At 36.9% G+C, this 15588-nt stretch overlaps 2 protein-coding genes across 3 annotated transcripts; one reads left to right on the top strand and one right to left on the bottom strand.

The window, feature by feature from the left end:
- Positions 1–877: 877 nt before the first annotated feature.
- On the bottom strand, positions 878–5200 carry LOC147274083 (pentatricopeptide repeat-containing protein At2g13600-like). Of its 2 annotated transcripts, XM_086228006.1 has the most exons (4): positions 2636–5200; positions 2131–2218; positions 1414–2059; positions 878–1275 (listed from the first exon to the last, which is right to left on the bottom strand). In XM_086228006.1, the coding sequence occupies exon 1, from the start codon at positions 5198–5200 to the stop codon at positions 2771–2773; it is 2430 nt and encodes an 809-aa protein (XP_086084132.1). In that variant the 3' UTR covers positions 878–1275; positions 1414–2059; positions 2131–2218; positions 2636–2770. The 2 variants fall into 2 exon arrangements, with proteins under 2 accessions (XP_086084132.1, XP_086084133.1); XM_086228007.1 differs by lacking the exon at positions 2131–2218.
- Positions 5201–11188: 5988 nt separating this feature from the next.
- Positions 11189–14972, top strand: LOC147274082 (uncharacterized). The gene is made up of 3 exons (XM_086256939.1): positions 11189–12550; positions 13841–14383; positions 14596–14972. Exons 1-3 carry the CDS (start codon positions 11618–11620, stop codon positions 14695–14697), a joined length of 1578 nt encoding a protein of 525 aa, XP_086113065.1. The 5' UTR covers positions 11189–11617; the 3' UTR covers positions 14698–14972.
- Positions 14973–15588: the final 616 nt, after the last annotated feature.

The raw sequence follows: 15588 nt of genomic DNA, 5'->3' as shown, positions 1-15588 counted from the left end.
ATGCGATTAATTAATGAGAATATATTGGCAACACTGTATAGAATATTAGGATGGGAGATAGTGTAACACGCGTGACATGTCATCTTAGTCATCTTAGTCATCCCTTCATTGATGACCATGAGCCATTTTTCAAGGATGTTTATATGTTGGCACAAATAGCAATTTTTTATGTTTATAGGTTTCTAATTTTCAAAGATGTTGAAGGAACAGAAATTCAAATGGAGTCTTTGCTTCTTGAATTGATTGGCGTTATATATATAGATAGAAGAAAAATATATGCCCGCACCAGTCCACTATGGACATTGTTAAATGAAGAGTTGTATGTGTAACCATGTCCTTGTGAATTGCTTAGAGATGGGGGGTTATGAGGCATGACAGGGAATTGTATGCCTAGATGCCCTACCTTCATAGGGGCTCTAGGCCTTGCTGGCTTGGGAATCCTTGGGCAATTGTTTACTTCATAGGGGCATGGTTTGTTGGGGCCTCTTAGTTGCTGACCCCAATGTATTCTTCCCCAAATAATATCATCCACTTACATATGGTCTTAGGTATGCTATACATGTAGATGTGTACCTTTGATATATAAAGAAATGTTATCTTATTATCTTATTAGACAACTTGAGGTGTTATATTGTTAGAATTATTGATTATATGGTTCTTGTTTAAATATATAGTCTAAACTAATAAACCAACAATATAACATATCAAATTATTTGACAGAGAAATATTACCATATATATAACAAGAGACATTTATGCATAAAGGCCATGTAATAAGAACAACAATACAAATACTTTACTAGTTAAAATAATCCAGCATATGATGATTCAGTGCACATGGTTGAGAGAGAAGCAAGGGGTAAGGGACCTGTCTGCTGGCTACACTGAAAACAGAGTAATGAAACATTTCATTAGGTCTCATACAGCAGCTGTAACCCTTAAGCTCATATCAGTTAATATACAATAAATGTGGCATACACAACCACAAACTACTAGTTAGTGTTGGCCTTGTTTCTTCTCTTATAATTGCATCCATAAAACAGTGGATCATTTCACCATTTTCCACTTTTAGCATACATACAATCTAGTGAAAGGAATGAGCACCAATAAGAGAGAATCACATTAATCAACCATTTTCATCTGTCTCCAGTATTTGACATTTTCCTTGGGGATCTATCTACTCGACCATGTGATGCAGCCTCAAATATATAAATAATAGAACAAGATGGCTTCACCTGTAGGTAGCAGCATGGTATTTGACATTACCAAGGTCTCCCTGAAAACAAGGACATCTTCATTAAAAAATATATAGATGGATTATGTTCTGCCCCCTGTAACCAGGACAGCTTGCGTTCAAGCTAATACAATCATCTGTTAACATTAAAAAAACAATAATCAATCATTAAATCCTTACCACTGTAAAAGTCTGTGCCCTCCCATAGGCCAGAACCTCTCCTAGTCCTTCTGGCCTATCTACTAAAGAAAACCAGAAACCAGCCGCAAGGTCCACCAGAGAGCTCCTGGATAACCCGCACGTGTTCATAATAAGACAAGCTCAAACCTATCATTTGCAATAAACTATGGATCATATATTTAATCAGTTAGTCACCAACTCATCAACCAAATTCAAATTGTCTCAAGTTGAGCTGAAGGGAATCTTGTACAGCCAGACAATCCCGCTGGCATGCCCCCTAACACACACCAGTCTGAAAAAAGATTGTTTCTAGCTTTCTCTGATCTTTCGGGATCAATTAAACCCCCATCCCCTGATAATACAATGAGCTGGGATTTGCTATATAAACCCCCAACCAATGCCATTATATCCACATCCATCAAACAAGAAGAATGCTAGATAAAAAGGTTGACATTGCCTCAGGTTGCAAGATGAATAGCAAGGTCTCTGATGTTCCTGCCACTGAAATCGCCAAGAACTTCAGAAGCAGAAGGCCTCTTCCAAAGAGAGGGCAGATAAAATCAAGAATAGCTGCAAATGCTCTCCATTCCATAGTCTCTGTGCTGTCCAAAGCCTCCTCAGGTCGCAAACATCCCTCCAGGAAAACCTATTTTGAGTGAGAGCTAGAGCATTAGAAATTATAGATTCATATCACAATGTACAATGTATGATCACTACCTTAATGTATTAGCTCTTCTTCTATCATTTTATTTTTCTTCTTCCATTCAAGCTGAATTGATAGTTTCTAGTCAGACATAGCAGTTAACTGGGGGGAAAAAAACAAAAGAAGAAGCTTAGAACATGAAAAATAAAATGGGAAGGAAATGGCTATATCTGGTTCTCATGACTGTAACAGATAATCAACAGGAACTAACATCCAAGCATATTGTCATGCCAAATTTCTGGCAGATACTACAGTCATTCATAGCTTTAAACACTTACAAGGCCCAATGTTAGCAAAACGAAATGACATTCTAAGCTTTTATAATGATTTCGGCATCCATAATGCAAAATAGAAAGTTGATGATCGATGTTATATAGATCTTAGACATCAGAGGTGGGCAAATGGAAAAGAAGAAGATATGTGCATACATTTGGATGTAATAATAAAACCTCGGGGAACACAGTCTAATACTAAATGCAAGAGCATATGCAACTGGACTTCAAAATTTCAAAATCCAACCTGATCAGTTGGAAAGTATTGCACTCAATGATTCCTATAAGTAGAAACAAAGCATGCCACTTCTGTTTGTAGGCAGTAGCTAAGCAAGCAATTTGAATGGCTCAATGTATGCCTTTAATGTCATGATGGGATTTGTCATAGGTCATATATCATCGAACTTGGACCATCATTTTCCAATTTTGGTGTCACTGACATTTGCCGATACAACTTTATTAGCTCGCTATGTATTTCTTTACTCTCATGATGCGATTTGTCATCAGCAAAAAAGTAATGAAGCAATCCTCCAACTTGAAGCCAACTAGAACCAGGCTCCTTGCAGACTATTTTTTCCTTCATTTCCCTTCTCACTTTTCCAACAGCACTCCACATGCCAGCTGAAGCATAGAGATTTGAAAGCAGAATATAAGCAGATTCATTTTCAGGCTCCTGTTGAAGAAGCCTCCTTGCAGCGAGTTTCCCCAGGTCAATGTTTTTATGGATGTTACAGGCTGATAGAAGAATCTGCCATATATGAGCATCAGGACCAATTGGCATTTGATCAATGGTCCTCTTTGCTTCTTCTAGGAGTCCACGTCGACTAAGTAGGTCAACCACACAGGCATAGTGTTCTATATGTGGCATTAGCTCATGAAGCTCAGACATTGAGTTTAAGTAATTAAAAGCTTCTTCGACAAGACCTGCATGACAACATGAAGTAAGAACTCCCAGATAAGTTATCTGATCAGGTTTTATTCCAAATTTAGACATCTTGTTGAATAGTTCCGACACTTCATGATGAAAACCATGTTGAGCATATCCCATAATCATAGCATTCCAAGAAGCCAAATTGTTTGCGGAAGTAGGCATAAACACCTTCTCGGCCTCACCTATGCTTCCACACTTACAGTAAACGTCAATAATAGCACTTTCAACAAAGCTCCCTTGATCAAATCCAGTTTTAAGAGCCAGGGAGTGAATCACTCTTCCTTGTTCCAAATCAGTTATAGCACCACAAGCTTTAAGGACAGCACTGAAAGTTGTGCTGTCCACTTCAAGTTTCAATCCCCTTGATGTGTGGAACAAATTGATAGCATCAACATGACAACCGGCACGGACAAAACTAGTTTCCATTGCATTTAGAAGTGCCAAATTTAGCATGTCAATATTAGCAAATACCCTTTTTGATTCATTAATCCAATTGCATTTCCCGTATGTCACTATCAAGCAAGACACCACAAGTTCATCCAATATGAACCCAAATTTGATAACATGTGAATGAATTTGCATTGCCAGCTCTGGAGAATTCAAGTTGGACGCGACTTGAAGAAGGCTAGCCAAAGTATACCCATTAGGCTGTAATGAGATATCACGCATGTGACGAAACACCTCCAAAGCCTGAGTAACAAGTCCATTCTCAGAATATCCAGCAATCAAGGAATTCCATGAAACAGAATCTCGGCAAAGCATATCATCAAATACGAGCCTAGCATCACCAATTTGCTCACACTTTCCATACATGGATATCAACACATTGCCAACAGAAACCACCTGTAAATACCCCACCTTCTGGCAAAGTGCTTGGATTTGCTTACCGGGTTCTAGCATCCCCAGCCCTAAAACGGCTGACAAAACATTAATAATTGTATACTCATTTATCTCCAAATTCCCAGAGTGTAAAATTTTACACAATTCTAAGGCTTCCACATCATCATAAGCAGCTCCTATTCTTTCAGTCCAAGAAACAACATCTGGGTCAGTAATTTCATCGAAAACCTTAACGGCACCCTGCTTATTCCCACACCTAGAGTACATATTCATAATTGCATTACTCAAATGAACTGAACGCCCACATAAAAATCCCATTTTTAAACCAACCCCATGAACCTGTTCCCCCTCTTTCTCATCAAACAATGCACCAAGCACAGCAGTCAAACTAAACTCATTCAACTCCAAACCCAAACCCCTCATCTCCACAAAGACCTCCCTACCCTTCTCAAACACACAGTTCCATACATACCCAGATACCATAGCAGTCCAAACCACATTGTCAACAACCAGACACTCCGTAAAACACTTCTCAGCCGACCCAACATCCCCATTCCTCATATAGTTCTCAACCAACCCACTAACCACATAAGCTCCACAGCCAAGCCCCAACCTCAAACAAACCCCGTGGGCAACCTCATTCTCTTCCAAACCATCACAGGCTTTCACCAAAGAACTCAACGTAAAAGCATCAGGTCTGAGACCCAAATGTCTCAACCTGTCAAACAGATCGAAAACGGGTCTGGGTTGGCCAAATCGGGCCAACCCAGCAATGAGAGCGTTGTACGAGACTGTATCCGGGTCTGGGGTATCGTTGAGGAACCGAAGCGCGTGAGAGAAGTGACCCAATTTGGCAAAGTGGGAGATGAGCGTGGAGGCGAGGAAGGGGTCTAGATGGTGACCCGACTTGAGAAAAAGAGCGTAGGTTTGGTCCGTGAGCTCGAGGTTGAGAGGTGAGGTTGATGTGGAGGCTTTGAGGGCTTGTGGGTAGAGACCTTGGCGCACCAAGCAATTGACAGGTTGGTGTATTAGCCTCTTCATTCATGGTTTTGCTGAATGGAGCTTGTTTTGCTTTCGCGGCAAAATGTATTTGTTGCCTTTGCAGCGAACGTTTCGTTGCCATGAAAATGCTTAAAATCTCAAAACGGATTCCTTTGTTTCTGGGCTGGGCTTGGGTGGGCTTGCTGAGAAAATGGCCTGATCCTGATATCTAAATTATTATAAATTTTAAATCTTCATAAACTTTAATATTGTAGGACAGTTACACATTTATACAACTGTTGAATAACCACAACTATATAATAAAAAAATATATATAGCTTTCGAACGTTTGTAAAAGAATTCCATCACTGACATAATTTTTTATCCCAAACTATAATACTATGCCATTAGCATAGTATCTAAGAAAAATACTGCTGGAATGAAAAAAAATATAAGGGTTAACTTGCTATATATTTAATCTAAAATTTTATAAGTTGATCGATATTAAAGAGATATAACTAGCTATCAAAACTTAAGGTATATATATGACAAATTATATCGTGAAACTGTCAAATTAAACCACATCTTCAAACAAACTTTCATATAATATTGATGATAAAGAGAGCATTTACTGAGTACGTAGCTCTCTAACAATATTGATAATAGTAGAGTACTAAAGTGGGGTTTTAGACAATAAGAGTGACCTTGGATAACATAAATATGTACACATGCGTCATTATATGTTTGGAACACATTATGCTCACTGGTGATATGAATGGCAATATGGCATGTTATCCTTTTCCACTCCTTTGCTCATTTGGGGAAGATATACTTGGGGCTTTTTTTCAAAGAAACAAAAAAAATCAGCCAAGGATATTAATAGGTGCATGGTGGAAAATTACAACCTGCTTACACTCTCTTTTCTCATTCCACCCTTCATTTTTCTTACCTACCAAATGAAAGGAAGAGGCCAGGGGGTGTGTAGAATTTTCAACTTTACAATCAATGGTATTGATTGGTCCATACATAATAGATATGGCAACCATGAACAATGGGGTAGTAAATATGCATTTTGGTTCTTTATATTCATTTTCTTTACACTAACAATATTGAACCAAATATTTATTACAAGGAAAATTTTGTTGTTAACATGTTTCATGTGGCTAAATATTTTTTACTTTGACACCTATATTTGAAAAAATTATTTGGCGTAACCGATACATTAATATGTGGTGTAACCAATTCAATATATAATGGTATTATTGGTTACATAGAATAATTTTGCATTTTATATTGTAGCAAATTGTTGATAAAAAAAATATTGTAGTAAAATGTCGATTTTAATCATTAATAAAGTAAATTATTGATCAAATGTATGGTGTACATTAAGAGTCTGACGAGCAAACGTTATTACACTACTGCGTTATTCAATGTCCTTACAACTATTTTGATGATTAGGGGGGAAAAGAAACGGACAACTAAATTAATTGTAGTTTAGTACACACCCAATCATTAGCAGGAGAGTTTACTATTACTCCAAACTCATTATTTTTCTGACATTATGAAAGAAATACTACTAAACCAAGTAGTAGTTGGATGAAATAAAAATATATCATAAGTTATATTGTAATTGTATACATTCTCCACGTCTCCATCAACACCTAACTCAGTATTTTTATCCAACCCTAGTTATTGCTCTACTTTTATTGGTGAGATTTGGTTCTAGTCGTACATTATAGAAGAAATTGTAAGGAAACAAGTCAAAGATAGATGGTTAAGTAAAGCAAGTATACCAACTTACTATTTATGTCACTAAGACAGTACGTCCACTTCAACAAAGTGAAGATAACTTGATGCAACGTACCAAAAAAAAAAAAAAAGCAAAGATAACTTGGCACACCACCTCTTCTTTAATTGCCAATTACTTAAAATCAACAGACCAATTACAAATTTACAATGACATGAATATGTACACTGGATCAATTATGGAAGTTGATATTCACCAATCAATGATCTTAATGGTTGATATTACTCAATATCCAGAGCCAAGGTGTTCAAGTACTTTTTCCCACCTCACCACAACAATGCTCCACATTTTTGTTAAAAATTGAGCAATATAGATTGGACAAGACAAGACATTCCATTTTGTGCAGTAAATAGTAAGTGGAAGCCAAAAATTGAAAGCTTCGATGGGATCTTCACGGCTACTGTGTTTCAGAACTTGGGCCAATCTGCAATTATGCTCACTAGATTTTAGCCCGTAAAAAATATTGTTCATATTTTCCTCTTGTGTGTTGGTTTTTACCTTTTTGGTTCATACACAATTCATGGCACCATATATACATATAGTACGTTTTGTAGCTGTAGGTAAGTGGCGGGGGATTAACATGACTGGCTTCTTTGTCCCAACTGATAGAGCATACTAGCCAATTTAAACCCAACTGACAAATCTGTACAAATATTATTCACAGAGGGTCAATATTCCAGATCCAATTGATTCCATCATTCTATGTTTTTGGTTGCGGTTGTGGTCCTTAATTTCAAGTTAAGATCAATGTCATGTTTTTACAAAATTTGGCCGGGTAGACAGTAAAATGAAGTAGTGCAGGAAAATTAAGCAAAGTGAATTGAAATATAGAGAAAAACCAAATGGGTTGGAACTATATATTTAATCAACAATGTGAGCACTCAGCTGGGTTCAGACTTCAAACTCATTTAATTGTATTTAAATCCTAAATGGGCATAAAGAATAAGTCGGTTTATGAAAAGGACAACCCCATTTGACTGAGATATATGCAGTGCCTACTGCTTAGCAATTCATTGCTTCTATCTGTAACCTCCATGTACTATATTAATATTGTATTGTTGGTGTTATTTTCTAACTACATCAGCTAGCCACCATCCACTTTGTGCTACTGCTAATTAAACAACAATCTGATCAGTTAAGCTCACTCAAGGGTAGGTTGAAGGTTGCCATCATTTACCAAATATATATGTATAATTAATCGTCCTCCTCCCGTTGTAATGAGAACGTTTTTGCAGGAAAATTAATTGTCTATTACCTGAATATATATATATAAGGATGTGATTTTCACATTCATCTTTTCTTCATTTGCACTCCTTCTTATTTTTTTAAATATTTGTATATATTTTTATTATTTATTTTTCACATATACCATTTGACTTTTAATTATAGAATGTCACCAATGCAACATTAAATCCTACATATTTAATTTTTTTAAACTATCATAATAATATATCTATTTCTATAACTCTCTTTTAAAAAAGAAGAAAAACTTATGTAATTCTCTACACTTTTGTCCGTCTTCATGATATAGTATATCTTTTTTTTCTTATTAAGCTGTCATGTGACATTCATTTTTTAAAAAATCAAATATGCTAAAAATAAGTAGTGGTTGCTTGGCATGAGAACATTTTTCTTGGCAGTGTCAAAAGACCCAAAAATGAGAGTGTGGACTAATTGAAAACCCCAATTAATTTCATAACACAAAACCCACCATCAAAAGAAGAAGATACATAAATCATAACCCTCATGAAGAAAACGAAAAAAAAATATGACAGACTAAATATATATTTTCCTAATGAAGTATAAAATGATGATTAAAAGCACATACAAGACTGGTTCACAAAAGAAAAAAAAATGGCATAGAAGGTAAAGAAATGCAATATGAAGAAGATACAAGGGGGAGAGAAAATTACTTATTTTTATTTTTTTAATAAGTATGAGAGATTTTATGAAAAAATAATCATTACTGAAAGATAATTAAAATAAAAATTCAACAGTCATAAAGGGTAAATTTGAAAAAAAAAAAATAATAAAAATATACAAAATATATTAAAAAAGAAAATAAAGTGCAAACGGAGAAAAAATGAGTGCGAAAATCGCCTCCCTATATATATATATATAAATATATATGTTGGGTGATTTTCCACAAGTAACACAAAAAATAACGAAACAATATTTCCTACTCGAGTTAAAGCAATTGTCCATAGGAGTCTCACAGATTGATCAATTTTAATGGAAATATTCTTTTACCAAACAGTTTTGTAACACAATTGTCTGATAGAAAAACATTACTTCTGATCAGTTTTATTCGCATCTTCAATTTTATTATGATATTACAAATACCGTATATAAGTTTTCTTCTTGATGATAATATTGGACTGATGAAAGATCTCCACAAGCAAGATTGATCATATATCCCAACAAAACAAACAAAAAGGAAGTTAAACATTAATTTTTAAAATTCAATTACTTCAAGCATTAGATGAACATGGCTGGTCTAGTTTATAGATTATTTCCCTTTTCTACATAATTCAGTGACCCTATTGGATAATGGAATAATAAAAAAAGTCAACCGTTATTACTTTTTCAGTATATTCGGAATTTATAAAGCAAGATATTTTCCCTGCCAATTTTTTGTTTTTTGCTAGAAAATTTTTCTGCCAGTTTTATTCCGGTAAAAGGTGCATTTAAATTTGTTGCTAAGTTCTATGATGTTGGAGAAAAAAAACACGGAAATTTCATTAGAGTACTTAAACTTAAGATAAATTATATAATAATTAAAACTCTCGATCTGAATTATACTTTTGGCTATTGTAGTTGTTAGTTTAGGGTCAATTATATCCTTATATCTTCAGTTCAATATATTTGCATTTTTCAATACAAATGTATTCACAAATAATCTTTTATAAGCATGAAAAATATGAGAATACATAAACATGAGCACTGTGATTGAGTCATTAGATTGCAAGATTTTCTCACATATCTCATGCTTATATATGTTTACATATATCATATTTATAAAAGAATTTCTCGCTTAAGGAAAAGATAAATTTAAATCACACTGAAAAAATTAGCAACAATAAATGCTCTTGTGGATGAAATGAAAGAATTTAATAAAAGAATGGATTCAGATTTTGATGATAAGCTCCTGTTGATTAGAAAAATAAAAAATATATTAGATACAATAATTAGATATAATGTAACATTATGAGTTTGGAATAATTAGGTACAATAAATTATTTGAAATCTTTGCAAATACAAAATGTTATGTTGGCATTATATTTATAAATATTAACGAAATGGTAAATTTGTTAATATTAGAATTATATGGAAATATATATCAGTCATCCAATATACAAGATGCATGAAACAAGCATGAAGATGTTTTAAGCTCAAATTCTCTTTGATACAAAGTAGTAAGCGTTAACTGATATAACATTTTGAAGTTTATCATAAAGTCTTAAGATGATTGAAAAATTGTGCTGCGAGATTTTTCCTTGTTATAAAAAAGAAAATTTAAATAAAATAAGAATTAACTACATAGCTCAAAAGTAAAAATAGAATTTTGTTTTTTCTTTGTTCGTTAGTCAAAAACATATAGGATTTTAAGAAGTTTTTTTTTTGTTCGTTAGTCAAAAACATATAAAATTTTAAGAAATTTTAAGAAGTTCAGAAAATGCATATTGGAAAAAGAAGTGTTAAAGCACGAGGAATGACTGCAAGAGTACAAGCCTTTATCCTGAAAAATCAAAGATGAGAGAAAACATTACCCAAAAAAAAGAAAAGAAAAACTTTACAATTGCAATCAGGGAAGGAAAAAGCACATGCTAGGTCATAGACTCACAGTAATCAACTAATTTCAGGCCATTAGATTAGATATTAGATATGTGTAATCCAATCTCAGTCTTTATTCTCTCTCACCTCCACGAGTGAGTGAGAGTGACCCGAAAACTACACACAAAATCCAAGTGACCTAAGAAGAAGATCATCGCTGATTCAATGTCATCATGTCCTTTCTAGTGGGACCCACTCAACACAAAAGTGCCTGACTCTCCCTTACTCACACGCTACACAGATCTGAGTAATTACACCCAAGCAACTCCCATCAAAGACTTTTGTTTTTGTTTTTGGCCACGACTCCCATCAAAGACTTATTACTCTGTAATCTAATCTGTGTATGTGTTGCAGAGTAAGATTACAAAAGATGAAAAAAATTTAAAAATGAAAAGCAAACAGACAAAAGCCAAAAATAAACATAAAAATATTTTGCGGGTGTAGCTTCACTCGGGGAAGGAGAGTCTGCAACCTGGCAGCAATGCAAGCTCTCACCTTTACCTCCCTGCAACACCAACAACTTCATCTTCATCTTCTTCTTCGTCTTCCTCACCCTCTTCACCTTCAATTTCACTCTGCCTAACCCCAAATTTCTCACCCATTTTCATTTTCCCTCACTGGCTCTCCCCTATTCACATTGATCTCCAATTCCTCAGCAATCGATATATACAAAGGGATCGATCTGCCCATCTGGGTCTGTCAAAAGGGACCGAGATTCTCCAAAATCGAACACCTTTAAGAGGGCAATGTTGTTGCAGAAGCATTGAATTGAATCGTTTTGTTTTTTCAGCCGAGCTTTCAGATTTGGCAGAGAGTGAAAAGGGTGGAGCTAGAAAATGAAAGCGAGCCAGAAAGATTCGGAGAAGGTGATTTGGGATCAGATGCGGAGCTCCACAGGGACCCCCATTTCTGGACCCGGCTCCCAATCTCGATCCGCCACCCCCAAACTCCTCGTCTGGCTCATCCTCTTCGTCTCTGTCACTTACATCGTCTACACCCTCAAGCTCGTCTCCTCCTCACGCGCCGCCTGCGACGACGACCCTTTCTCCACGCCCCACCGCCTCACCACCACCACAACACTCACCACCACCACCACCATCAACAACAACAAAAATCGAACGGCCCAGATTCTTCGGCTCAAATCCCAACAACCCCACGATGAGCAGACCGATACGAAGCACATAGTCTTCGGCATTGCGGCCTCGGCCAAGCTATGGAAACAGAGAAAGAACTACATCAAGCTCTGGTACAGACCCAAGTCCATGAGGGGCATAGTCTGGCTGGACGGCACCGTAGACAAACAAAACCACGACGACAACCAAACCCTCCCGCCGATCAAGATCTCCGGCGACACCTCCAGCTTCGCCTACACCAACAAGCAGGGCCACCGGTCCGCCATCCGGATCTCGCGGATCGTCTCGGAGACCCTCCGCCTCGGGCTGAAGGGCGTCCGGTGGTTTGTGATGGGCGACGACGACACCGTTTTCATCACCGAGAACCTGGTCAGAGTGTTAAGAAAATATGATCATAACCAGTATTATTACATTGGGTCATTATCGGAGAGTCACCTGCAGAACATTTTCTTCTCGTACGGAATGGCCTATGGCGGTGGCGGCTTCGCCATCAGCTACCCACTTGCCAAAGCCCTCAGCAAAATGCAGGACAGGTGTATTCAGAGGTACCCCGGACTGTACGGCTCCGATGACCGAATGCAGGCCTGCATGGCCGAACTCGGTGTCCCACTCACTAAAGAACTCGGCTTTCACCAGGTCTGTCAACTCAGTACTTAAATTTTTTTTTTTTTTTTTTTACTGTCGGTGCTTTCTTCGATTAAAATTTGTGTGTTTTTTTGTATAATCTTAGTTGTTATTATGTGGGGTTCCTTTCGTATTAGGATTACAGCCTAGAATCTTCTAAAACTTGATTGTGTCACCGAGATTTCGGCCGAGTCGACTTTGGTAGAGTCAATGTTGGTATCGCCGATTTTTGTCGTTTTTCAATTTAATTCTGGAACTACAAGTCTACAGTTGATTACGTTTTCTTCTTGCTGAGTTAGTCTTGAGTCAGTCGATTTGAAGTGGTGAAAAAAAAAAGCGTACGTTGTTATCATCTTCTTCGTTTTGGTAATTCCCGATATGGTGCTTTCCGGTTTCGGGAAATCTCGGGTGAATAGTTGACTGGGTTGGTTTTTGTCTCAGTCCTGTAGACCATAATATTGGTCTATATAAACAGCACTAAAGCGGGTGATTTGCTCAATGTTGTCCATAGTTGGGCGCGTACGTGTACGTGTTGGGATGGGGCCCACGTGTGAAAAGGGTTAGACCAGGTCTTGTGTCATAGTCCACGTGCATTTGTCTTTCGTGGCTGTAACGCGCCTGTACTGAGCATTCTGCAATCTAACATTGAATGGGATGCTTCAATTTTGTACCAACCCAATTATGTAGGTATGTCGGTAGTTTTTTTTTTTTTTTTTTTCTTTACGGGAAATAAAGTTAAAACTTCTTGTGGCCATTTCTTATAGTAGGTATTCTACTATTTTTCCTTTTACATTGATTCCCCAAGCACAGTTTTGGCATAGAAATATGGCAGGCACAGGCAATATATGTTTTGCTTTGAATGAATTTAGCTTCTACTTTTTTTTCTTGTAAATTTGGAAAGGAGTAAATTAATGAATGGAGTTATAGTTGGACATTTTGTTCCAAATGGTAGTGCATTTAGCTCATTAGCAACTGGAGACAGCTAAAATGGGACCCTTTCCCTGAACTCTTCTCCCTCTTATGTTTCTTTCCAAATTTTGAAACATTTATAGCATTTGGCATTTAGTGGAAGATTGTGTAGCTTTAGTACACGATTTGAGGATCATTGTCCAAATTTTCACTTGGTGGGTCTATATGTGTGGTAAATACTACTAAATAGAGCTAGAGCCCCCATATGCAATTTCCACAATTGATGGTTAAACTAGAAGTTGCTTGCAATGTTTTTTATGGTTAAATTTTAAATAGATTTAGTCATCATCATTGAATCTTACTGTGAGTCTCTTTCTTATCAATGGTTTTCAGTATGATGTTTACGGGAACCTGTTCGGGCTCCTTGCAGCACACCCGGTGGCACCCTTAGTGACAATGCATCACCTTGATGTAGTTGAGCCCATCTTCCCCAATGTGACCCGGGTTCAAGCCCTTCAGCGCCTTTTTGTCCCTGTGAAGCTGGACTCAGCCGGAATCATGCAACAATCCATCTGCTATGACAAATCAAAGAGCTGGACCATTTCTGTTTCGTGGGGCTTTGCTGTTCAAATTGTTCGAGGAGTCTTTTCACCCCGTGAGATGGAAATGCCTTCCCGGACATTTTTGAATTGGTACAGAAGAGCAGATTACACAGCATATGCTTTCAACACTCGTCCAGTTAGCCGAAACCTGTGCCAGAAACCTTTTGTCTTTTACCTGTCAAAGGTAAGAGTTAATTCTACAATGAATACAACAATTAGCGAGTATGTCCATCACCGCGTCCCTCACCCCCTGTGCAAGTGGAAGATGGCTAATCCTGCTGATCTTGATAGAGTCGAGGTTTACAAGAAGCCTGACCCGCTTCTATGGAATAGAGTAAGTAGTTTTCAAGAGCTTCTATTGCTTCCTCTGTACCAATACTACCACCATTGAACTTGTCACTATCACCATTCACTGCTGCACTGCACTTCACCACCTGTGTCTCACGATATAGTACTATTTGATGGTGATAGTAACTAGTACAATACGTTTGAAACAAAATGATTAATGGGTTTTCTTTTGCTTTGTTTTTGAATGTGTATTTGCAGTCTCCAAGGAGAAATTGTTGCATGGTCATGGACTCAAAGAAGAAGGGAACCATGGTGATAGATGTTGGTTTATGTAAAGAGGGTGAGATCAGTGAAATATAGCATCATCATTTGATCAAATTTAGGATGGAACCAGCTTTTCTTTCTCTTTTTTTCTTCTTGCTTCTTCTTCTTCGTTTCCCTTTCTCTAATTGATTCTTAGGCTATTTCTTAATTTGTTATCTTTTACATTCCAAATTTTGTGTCTCCGGTCAAACAATCATTAGAAAAGCAAAAAAGAATGTTCATGTACAAAAGTTGTAGGCTATACATTTCAGAGTTGTCCCAACTCTTAAGCAGTTAAATTATTCATTTATAAATTCTTCACCTCATGTTGGTGTTTGGTATGAAACTCTGAATATGATGATGGTAAAATGGGTAGTCTTTGACCCATTTGCTTATGTTGTTTCATGAGGCAAAATTGATTCATTCATCTATGGAACTTGCTCTTTTAACCATGGTTTGTGAATCTTGTGAACCCATTTGGGAGGAGCTAGATTTCCATAAATGGCATATTCTAGTGCAGCACAAAGTTAAGCATTTCAGTCAAACTTTGTGGACTGTTGATAAAATTTTATCAAACTTTGTTTGGTTTGATCTGAAAGGGTTTCGGTTTTGAAATCAAGGAATGAAGTCAAAACGCCTTTTAAGTCGAATCAAAGAGGCCCGACTTGTACCAAGTTAAATATGGCAAATTTGCATGCCTCTTCCACTCCAGCTGACCCAATTTGCCCCTCAAATCATAGCTCCCCCTAGAGTAAAACATTAAGAAATGAAGGACACATCAAGAGGTTGGTGGTGGACCTTGAAGGTGACTAGCTATATAGAGAGGTATTGGATTCGAAGGTGCCGGTAGGTTGATTCTGTGACAAATTAATAAGCACCACCGTGGTCCCCTCTGCTTGTCTCTTCTTGCTTTTTCACAATCTTTATCCCTCACTTTTGTATCAATTA

The sequence above is a fragment of the Dryas octopetala genome, chromosome 9, assembly GCF_963921425.1.
Source record: "Dryas octopetala chromosome 9, drDryOcto1.1, whole genome shotgun sequence".
Classification (NCBI taxonomy): Eukaryota; Viridiplantae; Streptophyta; class Magnoliopsida; order Rosales; family Rosaceae; genus Dryas; species Dryas octopetala.
This window is presented reverse-complemented; position numbering and strand designations above follow the sequence as displayed.

Excerpts from the sequence above, each read along its gene's own strand:
- LOC147274083 (XM_086228006.1), bottom strand. The coding sequence starts at position 5,200 with ATGAAGAGGCTAATACACCAACCTGTCAATTGCTTGGTGCGCCAAGGT.
- LOC147274082 (XM_086256939.1), top strand. The coding sequence starts at position 11,618 with ATGAAAGCGAGCCAGAAAGATTCGGAGAAGGTGATTTGGGATCAGATG. Across the intron at positions 12,551-13,840 it reads AAGAACTCGGCTTTCACCAG|TATGATGTTTACGGGAACCT; the intron begins GTCTGTCAACTC and ends AATGGTTTTCAG. Across the intron at positions 14,384-14,595 it reads ACCCGCTTCTATGGAATAGA|TCTCCAAGGAGAAATTGTTG; the intron begins GTAAGTAGTTTT and ends GTGTATTTGCAG.